The sequence below is a fragment of the Erpetoichthys calabaricus genome, chromosome 11, assembly GCF_900747795.2.
Source record: "Erpetoichthys calabaricus chromosome 11, fErpCal1.3, whole genome shotgun sequence".
Lineage (NCBI taxonomy): Eukaryota > Metazoa > Chordata > Cladistia > Polypteriformes > Polypteridae > Erpetoichthys > Erpetoichthys calabaricus.
Window position 1 is genome coordinate 32,736,905 of NC_041404.2, and position 18,612 is coordinate 32,755,516.

An 18,612-nucleotide genomic window follows, 5' to 3' on the forward strand; every position below is an offset into this window, starting at 1 on the left:
TTACTGTGAGGCAGCGGTGCTATAACTGCACCACTATGCTGCTTCCTTTCAATATAGTAATTCAGAATGTTTCTGTGGTGAAATATAACAAAACTGTGAACTAATTTTCTAACTCACTGCCCCACTATACAGTATTGACTCTTGAGCAGCCTCATTTGTATTTGGTGTTGCTTACTATTTTCACTGCAACAATGACAATTTTTCACAAAAAACATGAAACTAGGGTATTCCTAATTCCTGTTTTATTTCTCAATTGCTTACTAGTCCACACATGTGGAGAATTAAGTAACAAATGCACTGAGCCAGAGACGATTTACAATTTGGGCTAATGACTGGGTTTAATGTGACAAGGAAACATCGATCCACAATAAAGTGCTACCTACCTATAAGAGAACATTAAAGAAGCTAGAGAAACAATGGTGATCCTGCAAAGTGTAAACTGTTTACAATCCCTTTGAGTCCACTTTATCTAATTCAATTCTGAAGGGTTTTAGCACCTGCCCCAACATCAAGTGTGAAGCAGGAGACTAAAGTGGATGGTGTGCCAGGCCACAGCAGTCCACACACAAAAACATGTAACTACACTAACTAGAAGGTCAATTTAGTGTTTAGTTACCAGACTGCGAGTTTCTGGTGTTAGTGTAAAAGTGGTTCTTCTGCCAGGATTCTAATTTGTACTCCTTTTTAGTGAGAAGTCAAGCAAAATTATACCTTTTCTTGGCTAACTAAAAAGATTACAATACGCATGCTTTCCAGGCAAGGGGGCTGAGTTGCCTCAAAAGCTTGCATATTGTAGTCTTTTTAGTTAGCCAGTAAAAGGTATCATTTTGCTTGGGTCACCTAGAAAAAATAGAACATTCATTGTTAACTATGTTTGTTAGTTGACTAAATAGTTGGACTCTATACTGGAATAAAAACCAAAAGATACTTCACTTTTCTTTTTTTTTAGCAAATTATGTCAGTAATTCTATAAACCCTTTACAACTCTTGTATAAATCTTGAAAAAATAAATATCCATCCACTTGGCATAAACCATGTCAGGGTCATGGGCATATTATGGCAGCATACAGCACAAGGCAAGGACCAGTTCTGGGTACAGCCCACTCCATTACAAGGCACAACCATTTACACTGGGGCCATTCAAGTGCTGCCGATAAACCTAACACATACAGGTACTGATCAGGCAGGGATTCAAATATAATTTCCTGAAGCTATGAGGCAACTCAGATGAGAAAAATTATAAATGCTAAATTAGTCTCAAACAAAATTTAAAGCACAGTATATCCACTGTCTATTCTAATTAGGACAACAGCAAAATATTTGTGACATATTGTTTGTAACGGTTCAAATGGCAAAGCAAAGCTAAAATTATATCTTTATTCAAAATTTTCCAACATACTGTAGAACCATTTTAAAAGCAGTATAAACAAAATTAAGGAATTGCTTAAAACATTTTCTCAAGAGAGTGGGCTGAAATTTAATTACACAAAAGCCCTTCTTCAATATTTTTCCAACAGAGAACAGGTTGTGGTACATTTGCTGTATCTTCTGCCTTGTTCAGACATTTGTTACAACACTTCCACAACCCACATTTTTTCCCAACAAAAGTGTACATTTTGAGATCATTATGCAAAAAAAAGGTACTGCAGTGAATCCGGGGTGTGGTACACCATAATAAACAAAAACAGATGCACTCTAAATAATTTGGTTCCAATTATATTTTTACAAGATAATGGAAAACTTTTTAAAACAATTGTCTTCTTAACCTTTAAAAAATGACATAAGCTTTAAGGCACAGACTTAAAATACAATTTGAAGCCTTTGTAAAGAAAAAAGTTACATTTAACAAATAAGTTTACTGAACTCGGAAAAGCATAACAATACAATACATTCTCTTACAGTGTTTGGTCAACTTGAGAGTTGCTTGCTGTGTTTTTTTATACTTATGATTTAAAGGCAAGCACCTTAAAAGAGTACAACATAATGTACTCAATATGACAAAGTCATTTGAAACTCTAATACATATATTTCATAAAATGCCAGTCACTTAGCAATGAGTAAGTATATCTTTAAAAAGAATTATGGGCCACTTCTGTTTGGATGTGGTCAGTCTAAATTTTCCATTATGGTTAGTACTATTAGTTGTTTCTTTTAAAATTGTCATATGTACACAGGACTGTTGCCAGCTATCAGTTTTAAGAAAAAATATTACCTGGTAGGTTACATTTTCTAATTACAATGTATACATAATGTAACATACTGCAAATGAACGTTGTATAATGCAACACATACAGTTGTATTCTGTCCTTTTTATGTTATCAACGTGTCCCATAATGCTGATTGATTATTGTTTTCACAGCTGATCTCACTCATTTTAGCCAGGGTGGTGATGATGGAAGAAAGACCGAAGGGTTATTTCATGCCACATGTTCATCCTTAAATGGCAGATTGTGCATCAGCAAACAGGGATGGTGAAATGCAAGCATGCAGTACAGTATTCAGAAATACATCAAATTAAAAACACAGTAGCATTGTGCCATTCTATAATATGTACTGATCCCAATAACATTGGTTCCTGAAATGAAGCAGCACTGATAAAACAAAACATGCAAATATAATGATCTGTGCTATTTAGTTGTTTGCAAGTCTTCTCCAAGGGCATACATTTTGTTTTCTGTTTACCAAAGTCAAAAAATCCCTAATACAAATACATTAATACTAGCTCATCTTTCACAATATTTTTAAAGGTAATATGCAAAACCAAAAGCTATTCTATACAATGAGGTAGAAAAAGGAAACACTGTTCCTTTAAAATAGTATCAAATATATTTAACTCATCAAAAAAGGAACACAAATATACTGTTCACTTAATATTCTAAATAACATTTTAAAAATATAATCTTTATGTAGACAACACATGTAAATTAATTTAATCTTTTGTATAATTTCATTTAATATCACTGTAATCAAGTTATCAATCTTAATTTCAGAGTGCTGATGATACACGTTTCTCAACTTACTGAATTTAGACCAACAGGGTGACACACCCTTTCTTGCTTTTCAAAGCATTTTTCGCTTTGAAGAAAATACTGTAAGGTTTATCACAGTAAATAGTTATATTAAAAAAATGTGAATGGTATTCCTCATAGCTGCTAAGATAAATACAGTCTGCAGAGTTTCAGTTCTACAGGAAGATTCTACCCATTTCTTTTGTTGATTCTGTTATAGTCACGTAGTACAAACAATGAGCAAAAGATGATTGAGGCTTTTGTGCCTAAAATGTCATATACATCCATCCATCCATCCATCCATTTTCCAACCCGCTGAATCCGAACACAGGGTCACGGGGGTCTGCTGGAGCCAATCCCAGCCAACACAGGGCACAAGGCAGGAAACAATCCAGGGCAGGGTGCCAACCCACCCCAGATGTCATATACATACAGAACAAAAAGTTAAGTTTAGTTAGGTTTCCGTATTACACAGTGGGTTTGGAAAGTATTCACACCCCTTCATTTTTTTCATGTTTTGCTATGTTATAGCCTTGTGCTAAAATCATTTATTTTTATTTATTTTTTCTCTCATCAAGCAACACTCAATACCCCAGAATTCCAAAGCAAAATAAAGGATCTTAAAAATGTTTGCAAATTTAATAAATCAAAAAAAAAAAAAAAAACTGAAATACTCCTTTGACACAAGTATTCAGACTGTTTACTCAGTACTTAGTTGAAGCCCCTTTGGCAGTGATTACAGCCTGAAGTAGTCTTGTGTACGACATGACAGCTTTGCACACATGGAACTGAGGATTTTCTGCCATTCACTGCAAATCCTCTTAAGTTTTGGATGAAGATGGATGAAGACTATAAGTGGACAATTATTTTCAAGTCCCTCCAGAGATTTTGGGTTCAAGTCTGGCCTCTAGCTGGGCATCTCAAGGACATTGCCAAAGCCATCCCTGAGCCATTCTTCTATTGCACTGTCCTTAGGATCACTGTGCTGTTGGAAGGTGAACCTTCAACCAAGTCTGAGATCCAAAGCATTCTGGAGCAGGTTTTCATTAAGGGTATGTCTGTACTTTGATCCGTTTAGCTTTCCCTCAATCCTAACTAGTCTCCCAGTCCATGTCACTGAAAAACAACCACACAGCTTGATGCTGCCACTATGCCTAAACTGTTTGAATGTTAATGCCCAAGTGATGAGCAGTGCCTGGTTTCCTCAAGACAGGATGTTAATTTTGGTTTCACCACTCTAGAGAATCTTGTTGTTCACAGTCTGAGCATATTGTTTAAGTGCCTTTTTGCAAACTCCAAGTGGGCTTTAATGTATCTTTTACTGATGAGAAGCTTCCATCTGACCACACTGTCAAAGCCCAGATCAGTAGAGTGCTGCTAGTTATCCTTCTGGAAATTTCTCCCATCTCCACTCAATTCCTCTGGAGATCTAGTCAGCTATGGGGCCTTCTATAGTCACGTGGGTGCCTTTCCTACTCATGCCCATTCCATTTAATTGCCCCCCCGGTGGACTCTAAACAAGGTCTATAAACATTACACTGATGATCAACAGAATCGGATGTACCTGTGCCAAATTTCCAGTGTCATAGCAAAGGGTCTGAATACTTGTGTTAATGTGATATTTCAGTTTTTTATTTTTAGTAAATCTGCAAAAACTTCTAAAATCCTGTCTTTACGTTGTCAATTGTGTTATTGAGTGAAGGGGTCTAAATACTTTCTGAATCCACTTTAAACCAAACAAAGCCATTCTTCTGGCTGTGCCTTCTCTTAAAACCACTAGGAGATAGGAAGGATATAATAGAAGGACACACACTTATGCAAATATAGCAGGTATAGTTTCAAATTAAACTAACATTTATCTACTATACAACAAGAGCAACTGTGGTCGTGCTGTGAGATAATGGTACAAATATCTACCATTATTTACCAAACAGATTTATGACAAATAATGGGTATACTAATCTTTCAGAAGCACTCATTCAGTTCTGGCTGGCAGAAAATACAAATTACTGAGCTTATAAATGGATCTGGTGAGTGACAGCTCCCTCCCATGCTGCATGTACACTCCCAGAGAGTCGTCTACATTAATAAGACAACTACAGGATATATGTAATAGATGTACAGTATGAATAAATAGGTTCCAAAAAAACTGAAATTATAATATGGCTATAATTAAGGATATATTGTTTATATTTGTCCATTGTGTGGAGCCTGCCTGTGCATTGTTGCATCATGTGTCTTTGAAAATGGCACCACACAGTATTACATAAAGAAGGTGTGGCAAAGAGGTCAGTTAATATGCTTTGGCTATTAGAATTTAGTATCAAAATAGGTGGATAAGAGTGAAACGCTTAAAATGCTGTTTCATCGTGACACACAGGTTGTTGGAACTTTAACAGAGTTTACTGTTACAACACTCCCACATTTAGCCTCCACAGCCATACCACTGCTTCACCCACCCCCCCAGGCTATGCATGGCCTATCAAGCAGTAATCAAAATAAAAGGAATAGAATAAAAAGAAAAATCAATCAATAATAAATATGTTGTCTTCACATATCTTGAGGTGATCAAAATAGAAGGTATCAAAAAAGGAAAAATGAACATTATTTAAATCTATCATCTTTCCTATAGTTTATCCCATAAATACCAAAAAATGCAAATATTCCACTAACAAGCTATAAGGTAAAATGCTACACTAGTTTTTCTGATTTACTGTCCTATTACTGCATGTTCAATATATAGAGGGCAAGTAAGTTCAATGATTCTTAACTGCTTCAAAGACAAAAACTAATGCTTTAAAGAAAATAAGAAAAGCAGCATTATTCAAGATTTTATTACTAATGAAACATTTCATTTAGTGCTCTGAAAAAATAGTTTTCTTTACAGTTTTATTTATTTATATACTCTAAAAAGAAGTCACTGGATGGCTCTAATAAATTGACTAGTTAAGTAAAATAAATTAATAGTTCAAGAAAACAATTTCACAATTCAAAATATAACTGAAAATAATTAAATAATTGTTCTTTTCTAGTATCATTTTTTATACCACTTTTAGAAACATGCTCTTGGCTTCATCCATGTCACATGAAAATAAGAATGTGTGTGTATGTGTCTATATACAGTATGTCTGTGTGTATGTGTGTATATATATATATATATATATATATATATATATATATATATATATTATATATATACACACACACACACATACATACATAGACATTCTTATAAATTAGTATATTCAAGTGGTTGAGTTATTTTTGTGTAACATTTTTAACATCGTAAGAAACTTAGCAAAATCTTTTCAGTTTCTATAAAAGTCATGGGTTTTATTCAATCACTCTATGGTCTGAATAGGTAACTGAGTGCAGTACTATCATGCATCATACCTATAGTTTTATTCATATTTTACAATTATTAACTTTATTTTCTATTACAGGCTTACTACAGCAGAACTACATGCAGTAAGAAAAGTGCTATTCAGAAGGTGCATGCCTCACTTAAAAGACTCCATTTATGCCTAACCAAAGGCTATTATTGAAAAATTTTATGCTGGGCTCCTTATGCATTCATTAAAAATTTACCTTTTTCATGGAAATACATATTTCTAGTTCAAATTATTTCTTGGTAAATCTGTTTACCAAAGCCCTAAACATCTCAAAGAAGCACCTTAACAAGCTTTGGGATTCATATGTGCTTTCTAGAAAGCTTTACTAATGTATCACTATGAACTATAGAGTAATACCAGTAAACATTAAATAATACAAACCTGCAAATATAAAATGTCTGAGATGCACTGGACTGAAAAATGCCACTGGTTATATCAAACCTGGTAATTTACTAAAAGCTTAATAAAGATTGTCACTGCATGTTAGGCATTTTGTTTGGCTCCTAAAGTCAATGATTATTTCCGCGACTGATAAATAAACAGGGAGATCATAGTATACTGAACACAGAAATGCTTGGACAATACACTGAAAAAGGTGGTGACACCCTCCCATCCAATATTTTACGATTATTAATATTGCACATGATTTCTTCAGTATTATTTACAATCTCCCCAGCAGCAATTCATACCTGTCTGTTGGCAAAAAAGTATAAAAGTAGATTATACTCTTATTATACACAGGAAAAATAACAGGAAACTATGAAGCTTGTTGGCTATTTGAATATATCTCCTTTAATGTAGTCTCCTTCAGCATATCTTGATAGAGTCTTAACTATTCTGGAAGTGCCCCTTATAAAAACTGGTTTTGGTTTGAAAATAAGTGTACGTCACATTATGAATAAATTACAAATCCATAAAAATCTGTAACTTTTGGAAACAATAAAATTGCTTTGATATGAATTTGGTGAGTATGGTAAATAGGATTTCACTGTGACAGAAAAACTCATGAAAACTCTTTAGTTGACAGCTCTGAACATGCAGGGTTTTGTAAACATGCAAGTAGCAATCAACAAATGCAAATCACTTAAATATACTTTTGGTTCAAGGCATATTGACAGATCTGTGTAGTATGACATTAAAGTGTATAAAAATGTTGACATATATGTAGTTTTATATAGCAATGTTGGGGATATTTAACACAGCAACATTTATGTTTGCAATTAGTTTATTACATTAGTAAAGCAAATAAATCTATTGTCAGCAAAGAAGTGTCAGTTTTGAAAAAAGTGTATGTTCTAATGCTAGCAGAAAATAAAAAGGTGTAATACTTGGGTCTCAAGTCATGATAATGGCCATATCCAATGATATGTTTATCATCGGTTTGCTTTTGGTGTCTTTTGTTTCAAAATTAAGTAATTCTTTGAAGATCCAAATATGTTTAAACTTTGATGATATTCAGAAACATACAACATACATCTTAAAAGCCATTCAACATGAAAACAATAATCCTCAAAGTGTATTACTCTTGCTAAAAGGATCAGGTTTGATTTGACAAAACCCTTTTATTTTATCTAATCTCAATCACAAAACAGGTTAATCCAGTTCAGTCATGGAGGGCCACAGCCCATCTTAGAATCACTTTGTACAAGGCAGGAAACAGCCCTAAACAGTGCAAGTCCAACACGGAGCTCACTCATGCATGCAGCCATACTCACACAAGGGACAATCTGGAAAAGCCAATTAACCATTGGGGATATGACAGGAAGATCCAGTCTAACATGGGGAGAATGTACAAACTCCACACAATGTCCAGGTGCTAGTTAGGACCCCAGGATGCTGCATCTGTAAAGTTGTAGTGCTATCCACTGGGCCACTATGCTGCCCCCCTTTAATAATGATATTCCACATAATTTATTTTAAAACCAATTATATAAAGCAAGTGGTTAAATGTGATTTAGACATCAACTGTAAGTTTATGTTGTATAAGTAAAGATTTAATGATGCACTTTCACGGAGTGAATAAGAAATATATCTTGTACCAGTTTAATGCATCTTAATACTGCTGTTCTTTCATAAGTTTCAACTAGGATACAACACCTGATACATCTCTAACTACATAAAGAATTTTCACTTTTCATTCCCATCTTCACAGAAAATTTGAAGTCAGTTTTGTAAAACGTTTTGTTTGTAATTTTGTAATTCAGCAGGCTGGAAGCACAGCAGTTGCCATCCTGCAAAGGCTAAAACCTTTTTTTTTTTAATCTCACATTTAGTTTTGCAAACAAATCTTTTACCTTCATTCCAGGATATCAAACACTACCAGTAATAATTCCAGTCAAAGTTTTACACTGCCGTGGTCCTGCCTATTACTGGAAATGGGCAAGGAAGAGAGCAGGTCCTGTCTGGAAGAGATGTTGTAAGTTCAACATTTGTAGGGTCATTACGTCCTGACAGAGACAGATTTGCATAAGTAAGCTGTTCAGAAGGAAGGTTATTTCGATTCAGATCAACAGTAGTCTGTGGTCTCCTTAGTGTACCCCACCGCTCAGTCCCAGATATATTGATAAAAGAAGCATAAGTGCTTTCAGGAACCAATGGTTCTGGAGTGGGGATAATTTTGCTGAGTTCTGGGTCCTGCTTCCGGGATATACCAGTGGCTGGTTTAGTGTAGATTCCTCCTCTTGTGTCTGCTAACACTTGGCTATAGGGAGGTGGTGGGTCCTCCATCATTACTGCATCTTCATAGCATGGTGGTTTACCAAACATGTCCATATCTATTAAGAAAAAATAAGAGAAAGCTATAAAGTGGTGTTGAGCACATCAATAAATACTGTGTTTTTCAACAAAACTAAACTGAGTATTTGGGATTAGTTCCACATAATTAGAAAATCAAAGATCAAATAAATCCATTTAATTTACCTTTTTACTGAAGATAAAAACAAGTCAATGTTTTTATGCTCAGTAAAAAAATATAAAAAGGTAATTTATGCCCTAAAATGAAAATGTACAGTACCCTAAGTTATAGCTACTTCCAAAAGTGGACATCAAAGCTAAAAATGAGACTTGCATTTCAAGCATACTATGTGTGGGATTAAAAACCACATAGTGACTACAACATATATATTGTACATAAAAGAAAGTAAGACAAAAATGTGGAATTTGAAATGATAACAACACACACAATTTTATATGAAAAACAAAGATCAAGATAGTGCTAAAACCTTCAAGCACACTAACTAATACACCCATCACTGGATAAACCAAATAAATATTTATATAGAAAAGTTTTTTGCAGACAGGTACTGTATGAAGAGCACTCAAAATTATGTGTATGTTTAAATGTATTGTAGCAAAGTAGTAATTTGCAGTTTGCTGTTGTGATTAATGTAGATATATAACTAGTTTGACTACAGTTCACTTAAATCAGCAAAGCATTGCTTTCAACATAAAACTGAATTTGGAAAACAGTAATTTTACCACAGCTGGGTGAATTGTACTAACTTTTAATTGTAGAATAACTTAAAATCACTCTTTCAATGTGGTTCCTCATCATCAGTATACTTATTTTCTGCATTATTCAGTACAGGGTTCTGGAGAGCTGAAGTTGTCCTGGCAACATTGGGTGGAATGCAAGAACCTGCTCTGGACGCATGTCACAAGTCCACAGCTACACTCATTTATACTAGTATAGTTTAATTGGCAATCATCCTGACTTCTCATCTTTAGACTGAGAAAAAACAGTGCCCTGTGAGAAACAGTATTTTGCTTCAAAGAAATTCTTAATTAAATGCATACTATCATTGAACACACCCTGCTATTGTATATGTACTATAACAGATAGCTTTCATAGAGCAAACCACCACAAGACACTTCACAAAGTACAGAAGATAGTTATTTATAGCAACAAAGAAATGTGTGGTGGTTGTATGAAGTGGTGTCTTCAAATGTTTACAAAATAAATGCTAGTACTCTGGCAACCACCCATATCCCCATCCCCAACACCACCCCACTCATAATCTTCAATAAATAAAGGAACAAAACATAAGCCTGGAATATTGTTAAAAAATCATATTTACAGATTTAATATCATGTGGACATGCAACAATGAAATTCTTAGCTGCATGTCTCCCAATAGTGACAGTAGTATATTATAATCAAGTACAGTTTTCCCATACATTGGTAGAGTACTAAAATTAACTGATTATTTCCCTGCTTCTTTATTTTTTTTGGCTACAAGCTAAAAATATGCCTAGGATTTTTTCAGAAAAAGAACTTTCCCATTTCTTGTACCAAAAGAGAAATGCAATGAAAAATATAAAAATAATGACATTTAGTTATTTTCAGCTGGTCAGTAACTGACATAAGTATGTTGAATATCTTCAAAATAGGGTGGGAGGTGGGTAAGGGAGGGTTGTATGAGAGCCCTAAAAAGTATCTAGACCTGCTACATTTTAAATGTAGTGTTGAAGGGACCTGGACCCAGTCCAGACTGCAACACTCTCATGCTTTTACATTTTTTCATCTTAAGCACATCCATTTTGTGGTTGTATTCCTAGGAGCTGCATCAGCATTGTTGTTTCAGTGCTGAACAGAAAACAATTAACCAGAAGGTCAATAAGCTAGACATTAAAGTTAGACTCGATACTTTTCATATAACCCAATGTTGTTTCAGAGACTGTTTTTTGCACAATTTAAACTTATCAGCCTAAAGTCCTGCCTGTCATATTCTTAGCGGACATTTACTAAAATATCCCAGTAACACACAGTATCAAACAATCAAAGCAAAAATTTCTATTAATCTGATTTACATGATAATTTCATTGTGAGAAAATTCTCACTTTGCCTCACAGTTATCAATCACCACCTTAAAATAATAACCTTTAGGAATTTTGATTTACTTGATTGCCTCATACCATGTGCTTTACCATCGATATATCAAAAGTTGAATTAATACTTTGTAAACTAAGTTGAGTTGGCAAATTTTTTATGTGCTAACGACCCAGGATATGTTCCAAGCTTACTGTGTATATACTTATGATTTTCTATTATAATTTGAGCTTATTTTTAATTTTTCTTGGATTTCCCTAAAGCTGGAATTCTAACTTTGATGTCATTTTGGTGATTTTAACACCAGACATCTGATTCTGCAATGAGAACTTTGTTTAGAGCTTCAGTGTATAAGTTTATTATTTTTATGCAGTTTTTTCCCATGCTATTTTGTTTAGGGAAAGGCACCACTATTCTGTGGGTTTTGCAAAGTCCATTTACACTGGGATTTCCCATGAAGCATTGGGGCCACACTGTTTATGATGTCATCAATGCACCACTGTAAAGATCACTCTAAAATTGTCATGAGTATCCGAGATTGGACCAAATTTAGAATACTACAAACTTTGAACTTTGATTACTGGTATTTTTTAAACAAAGCTCTGCTTTTGGCTTAGATTTTTTGGAGTATGATTTGGCTTTTACATTTCCCTCTTTTTAATTTTCAATTTTGTCCTTTTACTTCATTTTTTCCTCATGTTCCTCGCTCTTTAACTATGTAGATTGACTGCCCTTTTACAGTCAGTACAATACTCCAATTAAATTCTAACTCGCATGCATCCTCAAAATAGTGACACTGACACAATAACAACAAAAAGGCACACAACTTTAGTGTTTGTTTTTAAACCTGGTTTATTAACCCTTTGATCTGCGAACAGAAACTGTGTCTGAATCTGCTGGTGAGTATGAATAGTCCTGTACAATTTGCCAGAAGGCAGGGATGAGAAAAACGACTATATAGGACAGCTTAAGTCTGTATTCCTTTGCCTTTCTTAAGGCATCAAGGGTTATATACTGTACATTCTGGAAAGAAAGTTTGATGGTAATATGCTACACCAATGTCACCATCCTCCACTGTGTTTTATGATCTTGGGACTGGAGGTAAACCACCCCTTGGGGTGGGGTTAGTTTTGTTTACTGGAAAGTTATTATTTTGACAACAGTAATATACATGAATTTAAAAAGTGGCAAAACAAACCAAATAACATTAGGAGAAACACTATTGAAAAATGAAAAGAAAACTGTACATAAAACCAGTAAATAAAAGAGTAACTGTGCTGTGCAATCCTTTGAAACAAATCTAAATGTAGCACCTCCCCATATGTTTATATTAACTGTTACAAGCAGTGATTAAGCTGTACATGCAGCATATTGTTTTGGTCATAGGAGTGAGTAGTATATGGCAAAAATCAATATCACATTATAATTCAAAATTCTGGCAGTTTCAGTAGATACTACTATAATGTACTTGCATATATACTTTTTAGAATCAAATACCTTGTTTTAACAATTATAATGTGAATTAATGATTAACTGTGCACACAGGCATGCCTTTTAATCCATCAAAATTCTTAATACTGTGCTAATTTGACAGCAATCATTTACATCTACTGCTTAAAACAATGAAAGTGCAGTCCAAGTTCATACACAAAGACATCCATCCATCCATTATTCAACCCGCTATATCCTAACACAGGGTCGCGGGGGTCTGCTGGAGCCAATCCCAGCCTACATAGGGCGCAAGGCAGGAACAAATCCCGGGCAGGGTGGCAGCCCACCGCAGGACACACACACCCACACACCAAGCACATTCTAGGGACAACTTAGGATCACCAATGCACCTAACCTGCATGTCTTTGGACTGTGGGAGGAGACCAGAGCGCCCGGAGGAAACCCACGCAGACACTGGGAGAACATGCAAACTCCACGCAGGGAGGACCCGGGAAGCGAACCAAGGTCTCCTTACTGTGAAGCAGCAGCGCTACCACTGCGCCACCGTGCCGCCCATACACAAAGACATGTAGATATTAATACATCAACATAAAATAATACATTCTATATACTTTTGCATGCACAGATTTGCTTATTTTCTGATATAATATGCTTTACTTTTAAATATGTTTCACATTTTTTCACTGATTCTTACCATACTAGTTAAGTTTTTTTCTATATCTATCCAGAAATCATTGAGTATACCTGGCCCACTCCTATTTGGACACACACAAAAAAAGTAGAGGGCATGTCATTGAAATGCACAAAACTTCAGTCTAATGATATTTATTGTAGTTTAGTGGTCAAGTGCAGGAGAACCTATCAGTAATTTTTATAAGTGTCCACTAAATTAAATTCCTGCATATTTTATCAAAAAAAGCAATTATCCATATGTGCAACAGTTTCTGTTCTCCAGATGCGCCAAGATGGTGTGAAGTGTAGGGGATATAGCATCCTCTGTGGATTGTTTGTAATAATTTGCAAAAAACAGGTGGGCCATACTATCTGGAATTGTACATGTCCTACCACCAGTCTCTCAAAGAACATTATCAGTGAGTTGCGCTGGTCTGTTGGTCTTTCATACAGTCCAGTTTTGTTTTTCCAGGAACAGATATAATTACAGTCCTCTGAATCTGAAGCAGTCAGGACCACACGGTCACAGAACATGCTGACTGTGTGTTTACTACATGTTTTAATCCACAGGATCTGCATCAATATATGTCTGCTGGTTTTTATTTCTGATGCTATATGTCACACATTGCACCCTTTCCATGTCACTGACTGAGCACTTACAACTAGTTAACAATAGAAAAGTTGCTTTATGATGTTTGGGTGTCTTCTGTTAGATGCAGTTTTCTCCTAGAACAACTGCAACCAAGAAACGGTGGTAGCATAATCTACTCGCTGATTTTGACATTTAACCTCTGGTGATGTCCTCGTTTCTTTTTTCAAAAGCATTTGTGAAGACAAAAATGTGGAATGCTAAACAAATCATATAAAAATGAGAAAGAGCACTCTGCTCAAAACTTCAGTAGTTCATTTTCAACATATTAAATTGATTAAGAACAGTGCAATAGAAATAAGGCCATAGTTCCATTGCAGCAACGGACAGATTTAACCATAGTGTAACAATACTAATTAATGCTGTCAAATAATAAAATTGCACCTAAAATAAAGCTTTAGTGAAAGCCAGCTGCACAAAAGATTCCTAAATTACAGAAAAAACAGATCTATACAAACCAAAGAAACCTGAAAAAATCATAATATATATATATATATCCATCCATCCATCCATCCATCTTCCAACCTGCTGAATCCAAACACAGGGTCACGGGGGTCTGCTGGAGCCAATCCCAGCCAACACAGGGCACAAGGCAGGAACCAATCCCAGGCAGGGTGCCAACCCACCGCAGTATATATATATATATATATATATATATATATATTAAGAATTTATTTAAAGTCTAAGAATGTAGTATATATCCAGAGATATTCTAAAAGTGAATCAATGCCACTGAATGTATCAGCTCCTCATCACTGACAGATTCATTTCAATTTAATTCTTATATACAGTAGCACTTTTCACTAAATGGTTGTGTTGAGCATCACTAGATTTCTAAAACGTTACTGCTGCACCAGCAAAACAAATGCCATAAAATAAAGAACTACCTGAACTGATGCCTTAAAATTCATTACAGTAAAACAACAAGCTTATTAGGTTCTTCTTGCCAATTTCTCAATCAATTACAAATTATTGACATTTAATAATATTTTCTTACTGTAGATGGCTTAACACTGCTCTCTGATTATAATGATTGCATTTAATGCACAAGACTAGATTGTTCCTGAAGTTCTTACTAGAAATGACATGTCTTCTTCATCCACTGTTTTTGATCTACCAGTAAAAAAAAAATACTCTTGCTGATTTTAGAAGGCAAATTTCCAGTACTGTTCTTGCAAAATGATATACCAATACACAACAGGGAGGAAAACAGATGTTCTCCACGATCATTTCTTGAAGCTGATTAAATATCATGAATGCATGCATAATTGTGGATTTCCTAAGCTTGTCTTGAGTTAAGGAGAAATATTTTTTGTTTGTGGAATCGACTAAGCCTTGATTGTAAACCAAGATTTATTCAAGTGAAAATTATTCAACTAAGCCTAGATTTTTTAATAAATGTGCTTCATGGACTACCTCAGATCAACCAGTATTGGAATTTTTCTGGTTGAATTGTACTTGGAAAAATGCAATATCCTTTTAATATGTTTACCTTGTCCTTTAATTTGACAAAGCAACATACAGTTTATCTTTAATTGTTTTTTTTTTTGAAGATCTAGAAATAAATCAAGAGTGATCTCACATTTCTCTCAAAAAATCTGAGTGGAAACTCACAAGAACACACTAAAGTGAAAAGGTGAAATGTCACAAGTCAGAGCTCCAAAAAACACATCTAAATCAGTTGCAACATACAAAACTGGTTCAATTCCAAATTGTTCAGACAGAATTGTTAAATTTGCCAAACATGCAAATCAGATTGCCATCCTCCTTCTCAATTTAATTCTCGCTTTCAAGACTTTAGGTGCCACAGGAAAGATTTTGCAATTGTTTCATCTTCTTTTGCTGTTTATGTGGACAATGCTCCAGAAGTCTTGCAGCTAGAAGTACTTGAACCCTACTGCATCAGTAAGCAGTGAATTTAAAAGAAGTTTACAAACTTTATCTTTATTTGTTTCCAAGGCTTTATAAGCCTTCTGTGCATTGGATCATTATATGGTAGCATATACAGTTGTTAGCAGGTCTTTTTAGAAATGAAATTAACTAAAAGCAAATAGAGAAGCATAGTAACTGATGCAAATCTTTGTAATGAATCAGTTTTTTCAAGGTCCAGCATCTCAGCAGATATTAACTGTATGGGCAGAAGTAAGTAGTTTGATGTTCATGACTAAGGGATATCAAGGCAAAATCACTTTACTTTACAATTACTGGTGTTTGAGCATTGCTCTTAATAGGTTTAATAAAAAAGTTGTATAGTTAAACAATTTATTGGAGCTTATATATTTAAAAGTAAAGTTTGTCATTAACACAAAAGTTAGACAGCCTGGGTACACAGACATACCGTGATTTTAAACTGCCCACTGTATGAATTATTATTATGTAGACAGATCGGCTGACTATCAAAAAAGTCTGACTACATCTGATTTAAAGATTCACCGTGCCCCAATTTAGATAAAGACTGTCAGTCTATGTCTTCTAATGTCTAGGAGCTATAGAAACATAACTGAGAAAACACTAATAGCTGCATTAACATGTTTGAACAATTCCCAAGCAATTTCATGTACGTTTCTTTAATGCATCACAGACAGTGTGAAGTGTTTCCACAGTTCCATTTTATCTTTAATCAGATCATTTAGTGCACACAGAGAATCCCTTTTTTGTAAAGTGCTGTCTTTTTAAATGTTACATTTGTTCAAGTTTTAATATGTGTCTTTTAGGTGACAATACATGATTCACAAGAAGTTCATTCTTTGCAAATTTTCCACAAGGAAAAAAGTGAAGATATTAATAATAATACTATAAATATTAATATCTTTACATTTTTTATCCTTTGTTTCAATATATTTGAAAATATATTTATTTTTAACATTGTAAAGACCTAGGAAAATATGGAGTAATATATATAGCACTCAGACATAGCAACTGGTAAAGGATCTTTAAAAGGACCACTGTTTTTTTCCTGCCAGAAACAGCTGTCTCCTTTTTCAGCCACCCTTATCGTCCACCATTCCTTACATGCAGCTCTATGCACTCTATTGGCCTCATCCACAACCTTCTTATTTATTCTCATTGCTGTACCCGCCTCACACCACTCACTTGGGGTCAGAGGCGACACCTTCAGCTACACTTTCCCAAATTCTGTTAGTGGATCCAAAGTAGGATTCCTCCCAAGACTTGCCAGCGACCTTCCACTCATTCAAATGGACTTAAGCAGCACAGAGGCCCCTACAGGCTTCTTTCAATGGAATGTTTCGTCACCCCTTCTGATTATCCATGGGCACCTGTACAACATTTGTCTCTCAGGTCCAGTCCATGGATGTTAATACTGTATATGAATATTCAAACCCTAGGTTTTGGCTAGTTTGACAGCCATATAAAATACTCTTAAACATCCATATCTTTTAGGCCACGCAACATGATACACCTTAAAAAGTAAGATTTAAAATCAAGGAAACAGATGATTCTATGCAAATCTGAAATCTGTTTCGGACTGAAGAAGCTAAAGTGGAATATGAGATGCATGCCAAAAATGGCAAAACAGCTTGGTCATACAGTCTGACTGTAAATTTGAACAATGTCAAAGGGATCATTTTCCACTGTAGAAACAGGGATCAGTGTTGAATGTGGCACTATACAAAGAAATAAAGGATTTAAATCTGTGCATATATACCCACAAAATGAAGCCTGAGAAATGTATGTTTCAAAAGGGAACTGATTTAAATCATACAGCCAGACAAACTACCCGATCCATAATCTGTGGCAAGACCTCACAACTGCTGTTAATCATCATTTCCCTCTAACTTGATGCAATTTTTACTAGAAACTTATCCTTAAAGATTACTGTTTTGTTTATCAAAAGTGGTTTAACAAAGTACTGAGAACAATGAATATGTTAAAAAAGTTGGACTTCAGTTTTTAAAATTTCACTTATTTTATTGTTTCTTATTTTATTTCTTTTAAGTGGAGATTTGCATAAAGTACAATGCAATTTACATTTGAAAACTGAATGCATTAAATTAGATGTTATATGCTGTGAGCATCTTAAAAATGTGGAAAAAGTCAATGTTACTAGAGTGGTCGATTCTGATTCATTCTCATTAAGTTCCTGTATAACCAGATGTGGAGAAACCTTATGTCCCATTTTAAAGTGTTAAATTTGTTATTTTTATAAGTATACTACAGATCTAAGGTGTTACCTATTCATTTTGTATTAACAGAATGAAATTCTATAAGCTTATTGTTCCATGACCATAAAAATACTAAAATAAAATTGCCTTAAAATACACACTTTTTTTAACAAATAAAATATGTAGAGAAAATATTTCTCTATTATACATATGGCATTAAATAAAAAAAAATGTTTCATAATTACAACTTGTCATATTAATTTCTTCTGTAATGTACTTTTCAGAAACAAAGCTAAATTAAAAAAAAGTTATTTTGACCATTTGTCTAACCAAAAACTATACACATTCTCCCATATCAACTCAATTAATTGATACTGGCAGCTAAACACTGCTGAAATTTAAACATACATGCACTTATAGGCTTTAATATATACATTTATGATACTTATTCAGGTTTTAATTATGCAGTACTTGTTTCTTACCAAAAT

The 18,612-nt window shown here is 34.4% G+C and overlaps 1 protein-coding gene across 1 annotated transcript in view; it reads right to left on the minus strand.

The window, feature by feature from the left end:
* Nucleotides 1-6,263: 6,263 nt before the first annotated feature.
* The window catches only part of LOC114660305 (proline-rich protein 7), a 55,185-nt gene continuing 42,836 nt past the window's right edge, over nucleotides 6,264-18,612 (minus strand). Inside the window, exon 3 of the mRNA XM_028812921.2 lies at nucleotides 6,264-9,174. Within this exon, the coding sequence (XP_028668754.1) occupies nucleotides 8,744-9,174 (431 nt within the window). The 3' untranslated portion in view covers nucleotides 6,264-8,743. The remainder of the gene's footprint in view (nucleotides 9,175-18,612) is intronic.